This window comes from Dreissena polymorpha, chromosome 15, assembly GCF_020536995.1.
Source record: "Dreissena polymorpha isolate Duluth1 chromosome 15, UMN_Dpol_1.0, whole genome shotgun sequence".
NCBI lineage: Eukaryota > Metazoa > Mollusca > Bivalvia > Myida > Dreissenidae > Dreissena > Dreissena polymorpha.
Window position 1 is genome coordinate 57851243 of NC_068369.1, and position 18067 is coordinate 57869309.

General features: G+C 35.9%; 2 protein-coding genes across 2 annotated transcripts; both read left to right on the forward strand.

Moving 5' to 3' along the window:
• The first annotated feature begins 299 nt into the window (after positions 1–299).
• On the forward strand, positions 300–3168 carry LOC127860596 (uncharacterized). The gene is made up of 3 exons (XM_052398737.1): positions 300–728; positions 1793–1924; positions 2546–3168. The coding sequence occupies exons 1-3, from the start codon at positions 548–550 to the stop codon at positions 2698–2700; spliced, it is 468 nt and encodes a 155-aa protein (XP_052254697.1). The 5' UTR covers positions 300–547; the 3' UTR covers positions 2701–3168.
• A 2359-nt stretch (positions 3169–5527) lies between these two features.
• On the forward strand, positions 5528–10436 carry LOC127860321 (uncharacterized). The gene is made up of 3 exons (XM_052398328.1): positions 5528–6005; positions 6390–6533; positions 7445–10436. Exons 1-3 carry the CDS (start codon positions 5831–5833, stop codon positions 7594–7596), a joined length of 471 nt encoding a protein of 156 aa, XP_052254288.1. The 5' UTR covers positions 5528–5830; the 3' UTR covers positions 7597–10436.
• The last annotated feature ends 7631 nt before the right edge of the window (positions 10437–18067 follow it).

Genomic DNA, 18067 nt, shown 5'->3' on the forward strand with positions numbered 1-18067 from the left:
AAAGAATGGTTCATATAGATGTGGACGATTTCTGTCTTTGAAATTCTTTGTATACGTTGGATATAACCCAAATTTCATAGAACGTTCATTGTAAATTCCCTATTTCAGGCGATGCTAGTGTAATCAAGCACATTGTTTCAGCACACCGCACAGTTTAATTGAAAAGTGTTATCGCTCACTTCTATTATACATGTACCATTTTTGTCACGTTATTTAAATTCTCTCAAAATGGATTCGGCCTGCTCAAAATGTTAGCGTTTTCTGAAAATGTCGCATTATTTGTCAAGTTATTCAAATTCTCTTAAAAAAAGATTTTGCCTGTTTAAAAATGTTAGCGTTTTCTGAAAATGTGTAGGCACTTCATTAGTATCAGTCGTGGTAATGATGAATCTGTTGTGCAACGGTCTTTCAACCTGTTATCTAATCTTGCAAATGAAACACGCACGTTAAGACTTTTGTGAACAAAAGGACCAAACGTTTGTACACTAATTAATACAACAAAAGCCCACTTGATCCTCGCATATTGTAAACGGAATAAACAACAAGGATGCCTGATACGAAGCATATAATAAGTTTTCTTATGATTGTGCTGGCAGCCACAGGCATGCTATTCTGCGTCCTAGCATTGGTCCTCAACACTTGGCTGGACTATGGTGCTTTTTCTTCTAGTCTATGGAAAGTATGCATTCTGGGACAATGTGAAGATTTCGATGCTGTCATAGTCGCAGGTAAAAAATCACTTTATAATATGTTTTGCTCTCATAATTCATCATGTTGACATTGCATGAACATGGATTATATTCAACAAAAGTGATTGTTTTCTCTTACTGTTTTCATTGTGTGTTTTTCCAAATAAATAAACGCAATAAACTCAGACACATTAGTTTTAAAGTGTGCTGCGCATGTTAAAATAAAAAAAAAAATATTTTTAGCCGCGGTACGCGATTTTGAAACAAAGTCTCGCCCATTTTAATGCTGAATAGATGTTCAGTTTGTGTACACAATGTATCGCCTCATACTGAATGTGTACGTGTGTACAATATGTATCGCTTCATAATGAATGTGTAAGTATGTACAATATGTATCGCTTCAAAATGAATGTGTTAGTATGTACAATATGTATCGCTTCATAATGAATGTGTACGTGTGTACAATATGTATCGCTTCATAATGAATGTGTAAGTATGTACAATATGTATCGCTTCAAAATGAATGTGTAAGTGTGTACAATATGTATCGCTTCATAATGAATGTGTAAGTGTGTACAATATGTATCGCCTCATAATGAATGTGTACGTGTGTACACTATGTATCGCTTCATAATAAATGTGTACGTGTGTTCCATGCATTTTGCTCTAATAGTTACAAACAAGTGCATTAAATTATGTCGCTGTCATAATAATGATTGACTTTCAAATGAAATTAGTTCGGGTGTATGATCTTTGTCGCTTTCGTAAGAAATCCCTACATGTGAACGACGTTTTTATAATTTGATTGTTGTTGGGGAGTGAACAATCTGTGCCGCGGTCATAATTAATCTGTTCGAGTGTACTTTGTATATCGCACTCATAATGAATTAGTCCATGTGAACTATCTATGTCGCAGGTATAAAAGCTGTGTTCGGATTAGAACAACAGTGCGCACATAATGTGTGCGATGATTGGTTTTGTGTGTCGTGGTCATAATTAATCTGCAAAAGTACAACATCTATTGCTCGTATACTGAATGTGTTCAGCTTGGTGTAAAATCTTTGTAGGATATTAACTTGTTTTCTTGTTCAATCTACTTTTAGCAAACTTAGGGTGGCTGAACGCAGTGCGAGCCTTCGCTTTCCTAGGTCTCTTTTGGATGATTATTACAACGGTCGCAACTGTTCTCAAGATTATAATTCTCTACATGACTTTTGGGTTGTCTTCTTTGTCCGGTAGGAATATTTTGTTTATTTCACATTCTTAAACACTTCATCAAATAACTTTTTTTACAAATCGTTATTTATCTACTATAAATATATGTCTTTAGTTGCTTATATATCGACACATATAACATAATTGTACTCATCGATTTGTGTAATTTACGGAAAAACCATGTTCGTGCATACAGTTATGAAAATTCAACCTGGATGAGTTTAACTTACAAATATCTATAAACGTATGCTTTCTCAGCTGGGAAATGTTTCACAACACTGTGCTTGTTTACATTCTTTGATATACATGTGTATATTTAAATTGTGCACTCACAAAACGTGCTTGTTTAAGTAGAAAAAATGCTTAAAAAAACTTATCGAAATGTATTAATGCTCTGCAAAATGTGCATCCCAAGCGCTCGATACATGCACACCTGAGCTGATAGGGATTCTGTATTGATATTTGCAATCGAAGGTCTTATCGTGATTGTTGGACCTCTGTTGCATGTATTGCTCTAGCCTTTAAAGTATAATACAGACTGGTAGCACTTTATCTCCTGATAATGATTCTAGATTTTCGTTACTCTTATATCAACGAAAGCATTCGCACATGGAGGATTCATGTTTTTCTCACCATTCTAGGTCTGTGTATGATGATTGCGTTTGGTGTGTACGCAGACGACACGCAACATGAGTACGGTGCTGGGTTGGCTCTTTGCATCCTTGCATGGCTGCTCGCCTGGGCAGTGGCGGGTCCGGGCGGCGTTCTCCTGATTCTGAACCGGACCACAAGCTAAACGTGCATGAAGACACCTTTAGAGGGCTACGAAAGAATTACTGATTACAAAATATAATACCCAGTAAATTGCATGTTCTAAATGTGCGGTCAACTGCGTAAAAAAGACAATGTGGCTGTGCCTTATTAAGTCATATGTGTCAGATACAAAATAATTGTAAGTTTGCTTAATGTACTCGAGCTGTTAAAACATATGCAGTACTTACACTAAATTTAAATAAACATTATAAGATTCATTTGTAATCGCAACAACCATTAATAATACTTTTTTCGTTTTATTGGCATCTGTTAAACTGAAGCTACAGTATTATCTTATGATAACATTATAAACCATAATGTATAGACAATGTATTGACTGTGTGTATTTGTTACACAATTGTGTCCAAGTTTACTATGTCACATGGAAGCAACATACAAACTTGCATTGAATGTTGTGTTTTGCAACAAGAAACATGATTATAGTAAACTTGCATCGTTGTTTCTTTTATTTACTGGGCGCATGTTTGAAATATTGGATAAACTGTTTAAGTGTGCTGTGAAGCATTGTATTATTTCGATCATACCGATGAATGTTTACTGTTCAAGCTGTTACTCTGACAATATATGGTACACAGGACCGTTACACCTTACGCTAAAATATTTCAAAGACGATCGAGCAATAGGAGAATAAAACTACGGTTTAGATTACACCGTATTATATAGACTCATTTATCAGTTGTAAAGATACCGGTTATTTATAGTTGCAATATCGATATTACTCCAAGAGCATTACATTGGTTTTACAGCCGATGTTTATAGACCGGGTAAGATGCATCCTAAATTGCGTTTAAACTATTTTAGCCGCGTCATGCGAAAATGGGTGTAATGCAATGCGCGGTCAGCGAAGTCCCAGACCGCCTGTGGATTCGCACAGTATGGCCAGGAGTTACCATGTTTGCTATGAAGCCACGCAAGACGTTGTTGTCCAGTCCAGAGTTACACCGGTCGTATATGGAAAAATCATGACACGACTCTTTCAGTGCCGATAACACGTAGATTTAACGAAATAATGATGAGAAAATGAGGTCAATGCAGCCATTCTCATCATCGTCTGCTTCTTCATCCTCTTCTAATTTATACTATCAATATCAAAAGTATTATCAATATCATAATTAATTAATATTATTCAGCATACATTTTATAATATTCATTACCGTTAGGCTAGTCACAAACATGAGAATAACAACTGAATTAAAAAAATTAACACTCGATGAGGAAAAATTCTTCCTTCACATTGATTAATGCACAATGCAGAGCAACTCACGCTTTATCATTAACTTAATACTGAGCATGGAACAATACGTTAGAAGGCAAATACTTAGTGCTCGATTTGAATAAGGCAATCATGCCAATCAGTGGGTTTATGTTTGGAATAATTATTGGCCTCGTTATATTTAACACATGAGTTACGATCAATAAAACTAAAGATACCACATCAATAAAACTAAAGATACCACATCAATCGATATAAGATATCGGATTTCACGGTCAAGATGTTTGCACACCCCGTCTGAAGGCATTAGATAAGAGACTTTATTGATGAGCACACGTCAGGGCTTGACCTACAACTTTTCCTTTTCTACGCAGGTATGCGTACCATACAAACACGGTGGGCCGGAGAGGTAATGTCTCTTATTAAGAACTGAATAATAGTGTATGTTTAGTTAATATTTATAATGTGAAATACGATAAATATTAATGCGTTACGTACGTTGTTGCATGAATAATGTATCCGTCCAATCATTTTTTCTCCTAAATAACGGCGTACGATAAAATTAATTGCATACAAACACGGTGTTAAAATGCGCATGTTTTTCGCTTGCGCTCTAAAATGAATCTAAATGTTATTTTATTTTAATATCTATTTTTTAATAACTTTATAGTATATAACAATACGTTATCATTCGGTAAAATCATTCTAGTTAGAATTATTTCAACAAATGTAACAAATTTATAAATAAACGAGCCCAGTAAAAAACAATAATCAAGTCGAATTCATTTAATCAATATAAACTAGTTATCAATTTAATTTACACTTTGCATTAATCTATCAGTATCACGACAATATAAATTCATGGAAAATTGCAACTTAAGGCGAGACTATACGATTTGTATATGTGTTGAATCGTAATATATTGATAAAAAATATGTTACAATAACACAAAATAGGCAAGAAAAATTATACATTCATAAAATGCAGCAAAGACACGTTAGCGCCCCGAGCCGATTGTGACGAAGATATAACCGAAGCATTCGTCTTTTTATTAGGATCGGGGTAAGAGTTCGTGTGTCGTATGAATAGATATCGTTGCAGGAAATTAAAATGATCCATAAAACTAAATTTAGATTCACATCTTTCACGCATGATATACATTCTGGCGAATTTAACTGTACAGACATTTTCGAGTTCAGAATTAAATATCTGGCTTTTTTTCGCATTTTTGACACATGTTCTTCGTAACTTTTATTTTAATTTATATTGAAATATATGTATAACAAGTTGATTACACATTTTATAAAAATTCATAAATATTTGACTAAATCGTATAGCTTCGCTTTAAAATCGATACAATATATTTAACAGCGTTTCGTAATATAAAATAGTAACACATTCCGTTAGATTCAAATTCATAATCTAAGGCAAATAATCGAACATAAAGTAGGGAAAAAATACAAATTGACATTGCGTGGAGGAGACAGTGGGGTCGAGATTTGATCCTAAGATGTACAAGATGAGAAGTCTGGTCTTCCATACGTTTGGGCCTAATATTCGTGGGAGCTATCCATAATCGCAACAAATGCTTGCTCGCTTACGAATTTATAGACCATCTATTAACTGACCAAACTCGGTTATTATGATAAAGTCCCTGTGTATGTGAATATCTACTTCCATTTGTATAATTTTATCTGTATATCAGGGTTGCAATTTTTGTACGGACAATTTATTGTTTTGTCGTGTTCTTGTTTAAACAATCATACTCTGGATTATACGCATGCACATCTGTGAAGTTTGTTTTACTATTTTACGGAGGATTCATAACAACTCAATTTCTAGAAAGAATAATATCAAGATTTAATGATAACAATACACAATGCCCGATAAAAAGCAAATTGTAAGTTACGTAGCGATCGGACTGTCCGGACTCAACGTGCTATTCTGCATCTTGGCTCTGGCCCTGAATTCCTGGCTTGACAACGGTCACTCAAGTTTTGGTCTCTGGGAAGTATGTACCGGCAACGCTTGTGTTTCTTGGGATATTGTTGCAGGTATTTATTTTATTTTAGTTGCTTGACCTTTAAAGTAAGAGATTCCGAAACATTTTGTTCTTTGTTTTACTTTGGATTTACATGAATTAAATAGTGGAAAAAAAACTGAAATTAATTTTATATTTCATTAAATATTAAATGTCACGATGTTTTGTCAAATAGACCAAGGTATGAACAACATAAATTATGTGAATAAGCATTAACGTGCAAGATCTCGCCCACAAGGACGTATTAATTCTATTATAGAAAATAAAGTTCATTCTAGAGCCCGCTCACATTAAAAAAGCAATGTTCTTGTAAAGTATTTATCGCTTCATAACAGGTTAATCCATCCATATTTGAGGTTCACATTTAATATAAATATAATGTGCATGCTTCTTGCAGGATGGATGGATGCGGTACGAGCCTTTGCATTTCTTGGTCTGTTTGCGATGGTCGGTGCCACAGTCACAGCAGTGCTTTACGAGTTCATTATCAAGGGCAACAATATACTCCTGTACCTGACCCTTGGCCTGGCAGCAGGCGCTGGTAAGTCCATGTTTAACGTAAGGTGTAAGCAGATCGATCGATCCACAAACTATGCAAAACAGACATTCGTATCAACAGAGACTCACTTGTCTATTGCTAATATAAATTAATTTATGGTTATCTGAAAATACCTCATGTCTTCTTTACAAAAAGAATTGAAGAAACGAGGTGGACAACGATAACCAAATTGTAAGTTTCTCACCATTACAGCTAGTAAGCCCACTATTCCAGCAATCTTTGAGTGTATACGTTCGTTTTACATTAGCTTATGTCAAAATACTTAATTTCATTGTGTATGAAGTTTGTTGATCCGTTTTAAAGACATGTGCATTACAAAATTTCGGAAGTAAATAAATCGCAATTTACACTTTAAGCTATATAATTGATTAGTCTTTGAAATAAATAAATCGAGCACGTCGTAATAGCATGTAACAAATTGTAATTGCTAAAGTCCGACGAATTTGATAGTATTGTATTAAATCCAATACTTTCAACACACTTACAAAACTGTAGCTGTTGCCTTGATTTCTTGAGATTATTTATGCAGCGAAAAAGATCAGCGTAAATAGGACTGTGTTAGTTTGCTAAATAAGTGTATGCGGACTTTTTTTTACAACGGGTTGTATTGTTGCAACAACAAGTGCGTACTTGGTATATTTATCTGTCAAACACCGTTTATATATAATACAAACGATAAAAATGATAAGTTTTGTCTCCACTTCGTTTTGAGGTATTGGATTGCAGTCATGAAAATATGAATTCCTAGAAGTCTCCTTAGTCATCATCTTCTTCTGTATTTTTATAGGTGGAAAGAAATGATAACTTAATTAACTTAATTTCGAAACCGTAGGCTTTTTAAAAGACATTATTGTCCTCATATTGATCCTAGGTTTTTCTCAATGTTCTTTCAGGATTCTTCATGATGATTGCTTTCTCCGTATTTGCCGATCATTCCTCAGGAAGTTATGGCGCAGCGTTTGCTCTGTGTATCATCGCATGGCTTATAGGGTGGGCAGTCGCTGGACTGTGTGTCCTTATTATGTTTTTGAACAGAACAACGTAACATCGAACCTGCGTTCAAATACTATTTAATGTACAATGTTTACGATTTTATTTTTGATAAACGTGTATTCTTTCATTATGTTTTAATCAAGAACTTCAATTGAAATTGCTAATACGGTATTATATTGTCTAACAGAATAAAATTTATTTTTGATAAGCGCTCGTGGGTGTGTGTGTTCTTTTTAACGAACATAATATTGATACTAAAACACACGTATGATCAAAATGAATATATATTGAATTCCAAAATGGCTTAAGATACTTCTAATAAACCATGCAGATGATTATTGTACCTAAAGATGCAGTTTCTTTAAGCATTGCACTTGTTAAGGCTATGTGTATTTTGCTATGCATGTATGTTTACTTCGTGACGTTTAACATGTAATCTTTTAATGCAATAATGCACGTAATGGTTGCTACTGTTTTGCTGAACTTATTATAATATATAAATGAAATAATACCATCGAACTTCCGAACCTTTGTTTAATGAAACAAAAGTGATGAATATCACAACCATTCTCAAAATATTCTGAATATATGTCAGCATAGGCTGTAAAGTAGTCATTTTATGTTAAGTTGAATGGCCATTCTATGCAATTATAAGGACATGCATATTGACGTTGGATTATAAAAAAACAAGTCATGATAAAGAAAAGATGATTCCTTAATGCAACGATGAATGTCATGGTTGCTACTATTTGCTGAACTTGTTATTATAACAGTTTTCATCTTAATGCAGTGGCACTTTAAAACATTATTGATTATAAAGTGATTGAAAATAAATTGTTACTTCAAGTAGGATTCTGTTTATGCAGGTGTTTAAGACTACGTGTTAAATCGTATATTACCTGCCATATAATGATTCTGAATAACTGGGGAAAATGGCTGTATTGTTTTAATGTCGTCCTTGCTGTTTACGCCCGTGTCTTCATTTAACGTTACTGACCTCATGTAAAAAGCTACTGGTCAATTATGAAAAAGACACGCTTGACTTGGAGTAAGCCAATTAAAAGGATAATCTGTACGAAGAATGATAAATACTGTTATTTTGTTCATATGATTCCTATTTTTTATAGTTATATTCTAATGTTCATGAATATGCAATTTTTATAACGAGTAAGCGTTTAAAATTGAAGAGTTGGTTTAAATTTTGTCAGCCGAGACCTGTTGGTTTGACCACATGTTAATCAAATGAGCTTACACTATGGATTATTAATATCAGGAAATTCAATGTAAAGAAAACATACCATTGCACTTTAGAAAATTTGTAACATGAAACAAAAGCGATGCCAAATAGGATTAATATCTTAAATATTTTAAAAATATGTGTAATATTTTTGAAGATTTGGAGTTGCATGTTTAGTTAACAAGTTATGCAATGCAATAATCAGAACATAACTATTGAAGTAGGATTATAAAAATATCAAGTTATTTTTAATAGACAATCGATTATATTTGTAAACAGTTTTAATGAAATTGATTTACCATGTCATGACTATTCTGGAAGGTTACAGTACAATGGATGTATTACTGTATTTCTGTAAATTTGGTCTTCGAACATCAACATTATGTGAGCTCATTTTGATACTTATATGGCCGTAAAGCTTAAAATCTTGTACCTGACAGTATCCCTCTTACAAATGCCTCAATTATTGACCAGTGTACGAGTTCTACATTCCAATTTTAGCGATGATCAAGACACAATAATGTATCGATGAATCGAAATCGTTTTTCCGTTATCGATTAGTTCTATCAAGATAGAAGGCTCCTACAAAAGTTTATATCGAGCATGTGAAAAGTACCAATTCTTTTATTTTGTTTCATACGGAACAAAGCAAATAGGTAAACATTGTTTTGTCTTTATGGCATGTTTTAAAATATGGTGTAGCATGCATACTTGAACGTGAACAGCATAACTTTACAATATATTCACACCCTTAATAAAACGCACCTACGACTAGATTTAAGTATCGTTTCCGTTATAAATCTTAATAAAATGAAGTCTGCACACATTCCAAAGTATTATCGTTAAATTCCGTTTACGTGTAGCTGTTTATAATGTTAGTGATACAGATAAACAAACACAAGCTGTGTTCAAACAATCTGCCGCTCTTTAAGGCATTTATTACTGCAGGAGATAAGAGTTCGAGTTTAAGAAACATCGTTTAAGCATTATAATGTTAACACATCGCCTGTTTTATTATCTAAAACGTCTTTATAATTAGATTTTTATGTTCTATGTTTTATGACATGTTTTATGTACGTGTATGTTCAAATCAACATTCACGAACATAGCAAAACAAAACAAGTATCTGTTATTTACAAATTGCATTTTTTTTATTTAGCCTGATGGAATCGTGTCCGTGTTCTGTCGCTGGTCTATTAATGTTGGTTTACCCAAGTATCCAATGATAATGTCGCTCCTCTGTAAATAATTCAAAGATGTACAGTCTATTTGTGTGTTGTTCTAGGCGGTCATGAAACGGTTATAGAGGAACTCGTTTATCGTGAAGGAAAGAACAAACACAATATTGTTGAATGCAACATGCCGTTTATTATAAAATGCAATGAAGTGGATTAAAACGAACACATTCTTTCCTGAATGTTATAAATGGAGGTATGCACATGCCAATACATGCCGATTTAGAAAACCACAATCTGATGCCACATATCAAATATAATATCCGTGCGCTTTGTTTTACAAGGCAATTGGTATGTTATTGTGTTTGATATTCAACATGTGACGTCCACAAACCCTGTCTGTCAGGGCCATTTGTGATACTCAGGGCAATAATTTGAACAAGCCTAGTTGTATTATATTGAATAAAACATATGACATGGGATGGCCTTGTTGTTTTAGCTGATAATTTTTTTTAGGTTATTTCACTATATAAGTCTTTAAACATTATGGGATCTTAGAGCATGGCAGTTTTTGATCCCTGTGTATTATATTAACAATCTGTTCAGAGAACTAGTATCTGATGTCACAAATAACATATCACAGTTGTGGGCCGTGTTGTTTAAAGAAGACGATTTGGTAAACTTGCCATGCTGAATATAATATTCGAATAATAAACCTCACACAAGTTGCCTGTAGATAAATCTTTATTGAAACTCTCAATTTTTGTTAAAGAAAAGTGACATATTACCTGCAGAATACAAGACAATACATATGACATAAGACATCAAATGACAAGAAGCCGGAGTTTCAACCTTGACACGGTCAACGCAAAACACTGGCTGGTTTGAACCGAAAAGCTTGATCAATCTCAAGTTAAGTATAGGTTAACTCATATGACACTCTTTTTCCCATAATATTTATAACATATATGCATAGTGTTTTTATCGAATAAAACCATTTAAAAATATGAAAATTTGAAATCTCGGATTGCAGAGTCGTGTCAATTTGTCGTTTAATCAAGTCCAATAATTAAGACTGTTTACATGCAGCTCCAGATTTGTTTTCATGTATTATGTATATGAGAGTTGTTCGGCCCCATACTAAACAAAAAAGAAACATGTCTTTGCTCACGCGTCGACTTATTCATGTTCATGTTTGCTCCACTTAACTCGTAAGAATTGACATAGAGTGCAGCATGTAAAAATACTGCGGGGATTTTTTTAACAAAGACAAAGTGCACTTTGATGCGAGATTGTATAGTAAAATCGCAATCGCGCATCTTGATCTCGTGTTTGGTATCGTGTTTTGTTTTCTGCCACGTGTTGTGTTGTATAACAATAATAGCAATGATGAGAACGCAAAAAAATTTCAATACAATCGTAATGTTGCATCGTGTCTGCGTGATCTCGAATAAGTAATTTCGCCCTCCGGTTGCATTTGCACGGACATATCATATAGTCGTTGTGCTTAATTTTAAAAATATATAGTTTCATAACGCATTTAATACGTGAATCTGTATGATTGATGCTTGATACTAAAACAAACAAAAAATGTAAGACTATATGTGTGATATGTTTACGTTAATTAAGTTGCGACCGAATATTTGATTAAAGGCCTATGTTTGAAATGCTTATAAAATAAATTATGTGTAATATAAATGTGAAACATGTGAAACCGTATACACTATGGCAGTCAAGTACTTAGCACATATATACTATGCTAATATGGACACGCCGACCTGTGCGCCACAAGTAACCTGGTCATCGGAGGAAGTGTTTTCCACCACTGAAGAATACACCAGACCTCTCAACGGAGAACCAGATTGACCACTTGTGCATCGCAAGGAGTTTTTGTCGCTCTCTTCAGGATGTACGTGTCAAGCGAGGAGCAGACGTGGTTTCGGACCATCATCTCCTTGTCGCCCGATTGAAAGCTGAAGAAGAGTTGGACAGGGGGGCCCAACAAACGCCAACGGTACAACACTGCCACTCTGAAAGACACCTGGAAGCAAGAAGAGTTCAAGGTCACTCTCTCCAACAAGTTCCAGGTCCTAGAGGAGCTGCTTGAAGAAGGGACGATAAAGCAGAAGTGGCAGAACGTGAAAAAAGCAGTGACTTCAACTTGCCAAGAAGTACTGGGCCCCAAGTCTTACACCCACAAGGAGTGGATGTCAGCAGAGACGCTTCAGAAAGTTGAGGAAAAACGAGAAAAGAAAGCAAGTGTAAACAACAGCAGAACACGAGCCGCAAAAGTGAAAGCACAAGAACAGTACACCGAAGCAAATAGGAGCGTCAAGCGAAGTATCAGAGAAGACAAGAGGAACTACCTAGAGACTCTTGCAACAGAGGCGGAAGAGGCAGCCTATCAGAACAGGTCGAAAGATCTGTACTCCATCACCAAGAGATTAGCAGGAAAGTTTGCCACGCCAGAGAGGCCAGTAAGGGACAAAAATGGAGGAGTAATACCAAATGATGAAGGGCAGAAGAAGAGGTGGATTGAGCACTTCAAAGAGCTTCTCAACAGGCCAGCCCCTGTGAACCCATCGGAGATTTTGCCAGCTACAAGCGATCTGCCAATCAAATGCTGCACTCCCACAATGGAAGAGATCAGCATCGCCATCAAACAATTGAAGAACGGCAAATTTGCATGACCTGACAACATTCCGGCAGAAGCGCTTAAGGCTGACGTGGAGACCAGTGTGGACCTACTACACCCGCGCTTCAGCAAGATATGGGAAGAAGAAGAAATCCCAACAGAGTGGAAAGAGGGTTACCTCATCAAGCTTCCCAAAAAAGGCGACCTCAGTTCCTGCTCCAACTACCGAGGAATCACGCTGTTGTCCATCCCAGGGAAGATGTTTAATCGCATCCTACTGAACCGAATGAAAGACGCAGTAGACCCGCATCTCCGTGACCAACAAGCAGGCTTCCGAAAGGAGAGATCGTGCACGGATCAGATCGCAACCCTGCGCATCATTCTGGAACAATCCCTGGAGTGGAATTCGCCGTTGTATGTCAACTTTATTGACTATGAAAAGGCGTTCGACAGCGTTGACCGGGAGTCCCTCTGGAGACTTCTGAGACACTACGGAGTGCCAGAAAAGATCACCAACATCATCAGGATGTCTTATGAGGGAATGACCTGCAGAATTGTTCACGGCAGACAGCTCACGGATACCTTTGAAGTGAGAACTGGTGTGAGGCAAGGCTGTTTACTCTCACCTTTCCTGTTCCTGCTGGCCATAGACTGGGTAATGAAGACATCAACGGAGCAGAAGCGGACTGGAATTCAGTGGACTCTCTGGGAACAGTTGGAAGACCTCGATTTTGCCGATGATTTGGCTATCTCCCACACCCAACAACAGATGCAGGAAAAGACAAAAATGCTAGCGAACAACTCAGCTAGCCTGGGCCTCACCATCAACAAAGGGAAGAGCAATGTGTTCAGGACCAACGCATCAAACAACACACCCATCACAGTCCAAGGTGAGGCGCTGGAGGAGGTGGACAGCTTCACCTATCTAGGCAGCATTCTGGACAACCAGGGAGGAACGGATTAGATGTCAGAACCCGCATTGGTAAAGCACGAGCAGCCTTCCATCAGCTGAAGGACATCTGGGGATCCAGCGTAATTGGAATCACCACCAAGATTAGGCTCTTCAATACCATCGCGAAGCCGCTACTCCTCTATGGAGCAGAGACCTGGAGAACCACTGTCACCACCATAACGAAAATACAGGTCTTAATCAAAACCTGCCTCAGGGAGATCCTCAAGATCCGTTGGCCAGACAAGATCCCCAACGAAGAATTATGGAGAAGAACAAACCAGCAGCCAGTTGAAGAAGACATCCTTCAGAGACGTTTGAGGTGGATATGCCACACCCTTCGCAAGCCTGCATCCAATACGACAAGGCAATCCCTCACATGGAACTCCCAATGGAGTTCGGCCTAGAAACACCTGGCGCCGTAACCTGGGTGCATATGCTAAGCAGATGGGCCAAACATGGGGGCAGCTTGAGAGACTCGCCACGAACCGAGACGCCTGGAGGAAGCTGATTGGCGGCCTATGTCCCAGATGGGACCACAGGCGAGGATGAGATGAATATGGACATATTTGGAAAATATTGAATGTAAATGACTCAGAATTTTCTCTCGTTGTAGTGTGAACCATCCTTATTGGTTGTTTTTATAGTAGGCTTGCGCGAAGGGTGGATTTCGTTTCAAATGCACAGGCTATTGTATAAAAAGCGTAACGTATGAGTTGGAATAAGTGAATAGTTACGAGCATGGGCTAAGAGTTTCACAATTAATAAACACCGATGTACAAATTTAAAACAGTTATTACCAAAAGTACCCACTTTGCCCTGATGCGATGATATAAATTACTAGTAAACATAACATGTTTAACTCAGAAACATGTATTAGGAATGCTGTAGAAACATTTGGAAGAGGCTCGAACTAAAGTTTGATTCAAATGTACACATTTCGTGCCGTTTTCATTATTGACATGAATACGGTCGTTAATCACGGGCGCCACCTGTTTTTGCGATGCATTAATAAATGAGCCACTGTTACATCCGAGCTGGCGCTAAGGAGCCGGATGTTTTGAAATTGCATGGATTATTCGTCAGGACGAGTACTAGGTTGTATATGTGTTTCCAACATATTTCAAAATATTTAATTAATCGCACAATGTAGTGCGATTCAGCAATCGCTTCATTTACAACATGTACATAAACATACAATCATAATCCATTTGGAAACTTGAGTCTTTGAAAGCAAATTGAGGCATCATGCCTATGTGACGAGCCCATTTCCACCCGATTTATTCGCGAACGACATCAAACGATTGCTTCCAACATACTTATACTAGTTGCTGCATGCAAGGACACATTGGCTTCCCGCAGGTCTAATATATATTTTTGTATTTGTTCAAAAGAGATGAAGCCAATGCCAGGGACGTGTACCTTAGGACATGAGGTGGCGCCAAAGCACGATTTATGAATCTTCAAACATTTGATAGATAATGTTGATTTTTCATATTTCGTTTTATGTGTCAACGTAAATACTTCACACCAAATCTAAACAGAATATACCGGGTATAACCATTCTATAAAAAGGGTTATAATATGTTGATATATAAGTATCCAACTCAATTAAGAAGTGAATAACCTGACAAAGCATATGGTACGATATAAATCAAAAATATGTAATTAATCAAAAAACTAAATTTTCGATATTCTCAATATATTTTTTCTACAACAAATGTGTTAATACAAAAACAAAATTCACGAAGTAATTCTTAAATGTTACTTCTGCTTGAAACGATGGTCTTTCCCCTATTCCAATTGCTTGATAAACGTAAAGGCAAAAGACAACGAATCTTAAATAGGCTAACATATGTCGTTTGGTCCTACTAATATCTTCAACAAATATGATAGTTTGGGTTTCAACGTTACTTTTTTATTAAAATAATCAATCTTATTTTCAGTTTTATAGTTTGATCAAAAACAGATATCTCCAAATTGTATGTACAATACATGTTTCATCATAATTATGTACAATTAACTGTTTCGATAATATTTTTTAAAGATAGAACACTCAACCTGGAATACGACAAAAAAGTGTATGGTCGATAACCGAAATTTCAAATAGCTGAAAACGTGCATTGGCGCAACCTTCTGTCATAAGCACAGCCTCACAAGCAATGGCTCCATCTCTTTTTGGAGAAACACCAAATTATCTATTAGATCGACAAAAGCCAATGTGTACTGCATTGAACAACATACAAATGTTCAAAGCAATGGTTTGATAAAGTAAGCGATTTCGTCGGGTGGAAATCTGCTCAATACACAGGCAAAATACATGTACATCGATTTTCTGTTAAAATATTCACCATGTCACAACTTATAAAGGCCATTACGTTTTCAAATGGGTTGTTATTCTTTTTGTAAATGTTTCTGTACATGTGTGGATGAATAAATCTTTACTTAATCGCACTGCATTGTCCGATTTCAAAAATCATGCGAAATATTTTGAACAAACATATAAAACTAACTCACATTATAGAATTATCCGTGACATTTCATAACATCTGGCACTTAGCGCCCGTGATTAACGGCCGTGATGAATCGAATTACAAGCGTTCCGAATCGCGAAATAGTATTAAATGTTAAAAATTTATTTTTTATGAACTGATGCGCGATAGTTTGTCGTTAGTAACAAAACAATAACGACTTTTATTTATTCGTAAAATCGTAAGCATAAAATTAATTTCACAATCGGATTGCATATAATTAATGAACACGCAAAGGAAAGTGAGTTATAGAATACCATGTATACATACATATTTCAAAGAATTATATGATTAGTTCAAAACATTTCATTCGCAGAAAATTACACATCCGCTTAAGTGTTTATGCAGCAACGAAAATGATTTGCAAGCACTGTGTAAAGAGTGCTGTATCGGTTTAAAAGTTTGCAAATCAAACGGGAGTCATATTTCATCAAATGAGTAACATTTACATAGCGAAACTGAAACTGCTAAGAGGTTTCATATAATTGATTCAAATAAGTAGTTTATAACATGTTCTCCTTGTCTGAAGGTTTTGTCACGTTGTCCATGTCATATTTACGATTCAAATGGAGTGACAGCATGACGAATAATTGTGAAAGTCGGAATATTTGCAATTTATTATTTTTCCTCGAACAGAATGTACCCTCATCCTAAACAACGAAATAACATGTTTACATATGTTTTCTCGCTTGTTGTCTTGTCTTTGAAAAATATGTTCATATTAATTTTGCAGAGAAAACATGCTCTGTAAATAGCCTTATTAAACTGAACAACACTGACCAGTGTTCGCCGCCGCAAAAACTTTAGCGAATTGGTTCAGGCGTAGATTTCCAAGGCACGTTTATGTTGCAAAAATGGCACTTTCTGGTGTCATCCAATTCCGTTTCGTATATTGGTCGGTAATACACTATTATTCTAATGTATGGGGACGGATTGGAAACAACAATGAAGTAAATCAGTTTCAAAACGTAAAACCTTGCAACGAAACACAAATACAATTCATGCACTTGATGGTGAAAGTGATTTATTACATTGATTTGTAGATAGTTTATATAAGGCATTGGCAAGGTTTCATCTAAAGTCAGCTAAAGTCTATTTTGTTCGCCGTTTTTTTCTGTGTGATGTTGATTAAAATAAATTTCATGCGCATATTTGGTTAATTATACATGCATTCAATCATTTGTTATGGAATTGTTCGATTGGTAGATTTTGTCTTTATGTGCGTGACATTACCTCGCGGTAAATGGCGTGATAAGACATGCTTTTGGTCACGTGCTAAGCTCGTAAAAAGCCGTGAATATTTTCAACTGTGTTGATTTTCAAACTTGCGTTTACGTTACATGGACGGGATTCAAATTGCTTTCTTTAAATGTTTCCTAATGTTTTTCCAACAATACAGATGTTTGAGGTAAATAATTGTGTGCACTCAAACAACTTTTCAGACCGTTTATGCGTGCAATATTTACTTTGCATATGTATAGCACTTTTTTAAATAGAATATGGAATGGTTATTTAAAATGTCTCAGCTTTTGACTTTCCACACGAAAAAATTTGTTTAAATCATGAAAAGACTACTGCTATTATACATAGCCGTTTTAAAGATTGCACAAGATATCGTTCCTGGAGGCCAGATAATAAACAATAAATTTTAAAAATGAAACTTCAGTAATTCGGTTGCGCTAGTCATTTACTGATGGTTAATGCCTGAACAATACAACACAATACATACAATACGACATTCATCAAGTCTTTTGCGAGAAAAGCTTTTGAGGTTTACATTTTTTTGACCAACATAAAACACATGCACAACTCTGCGTCCCATGGGTCTATCTATAGCATACAGTATCCTCTCCTACAGAGAGATTTGCGTCTGTATACGTTGGCTACCGTCAATTATCAACACATTAGACTGATCAGATACGACACTTTCAGCCTTGATTGGGATTTCGTTAAGTAAAGATTTCCTTAAAAAAAATCCATCAAACGGAAAGTGTCA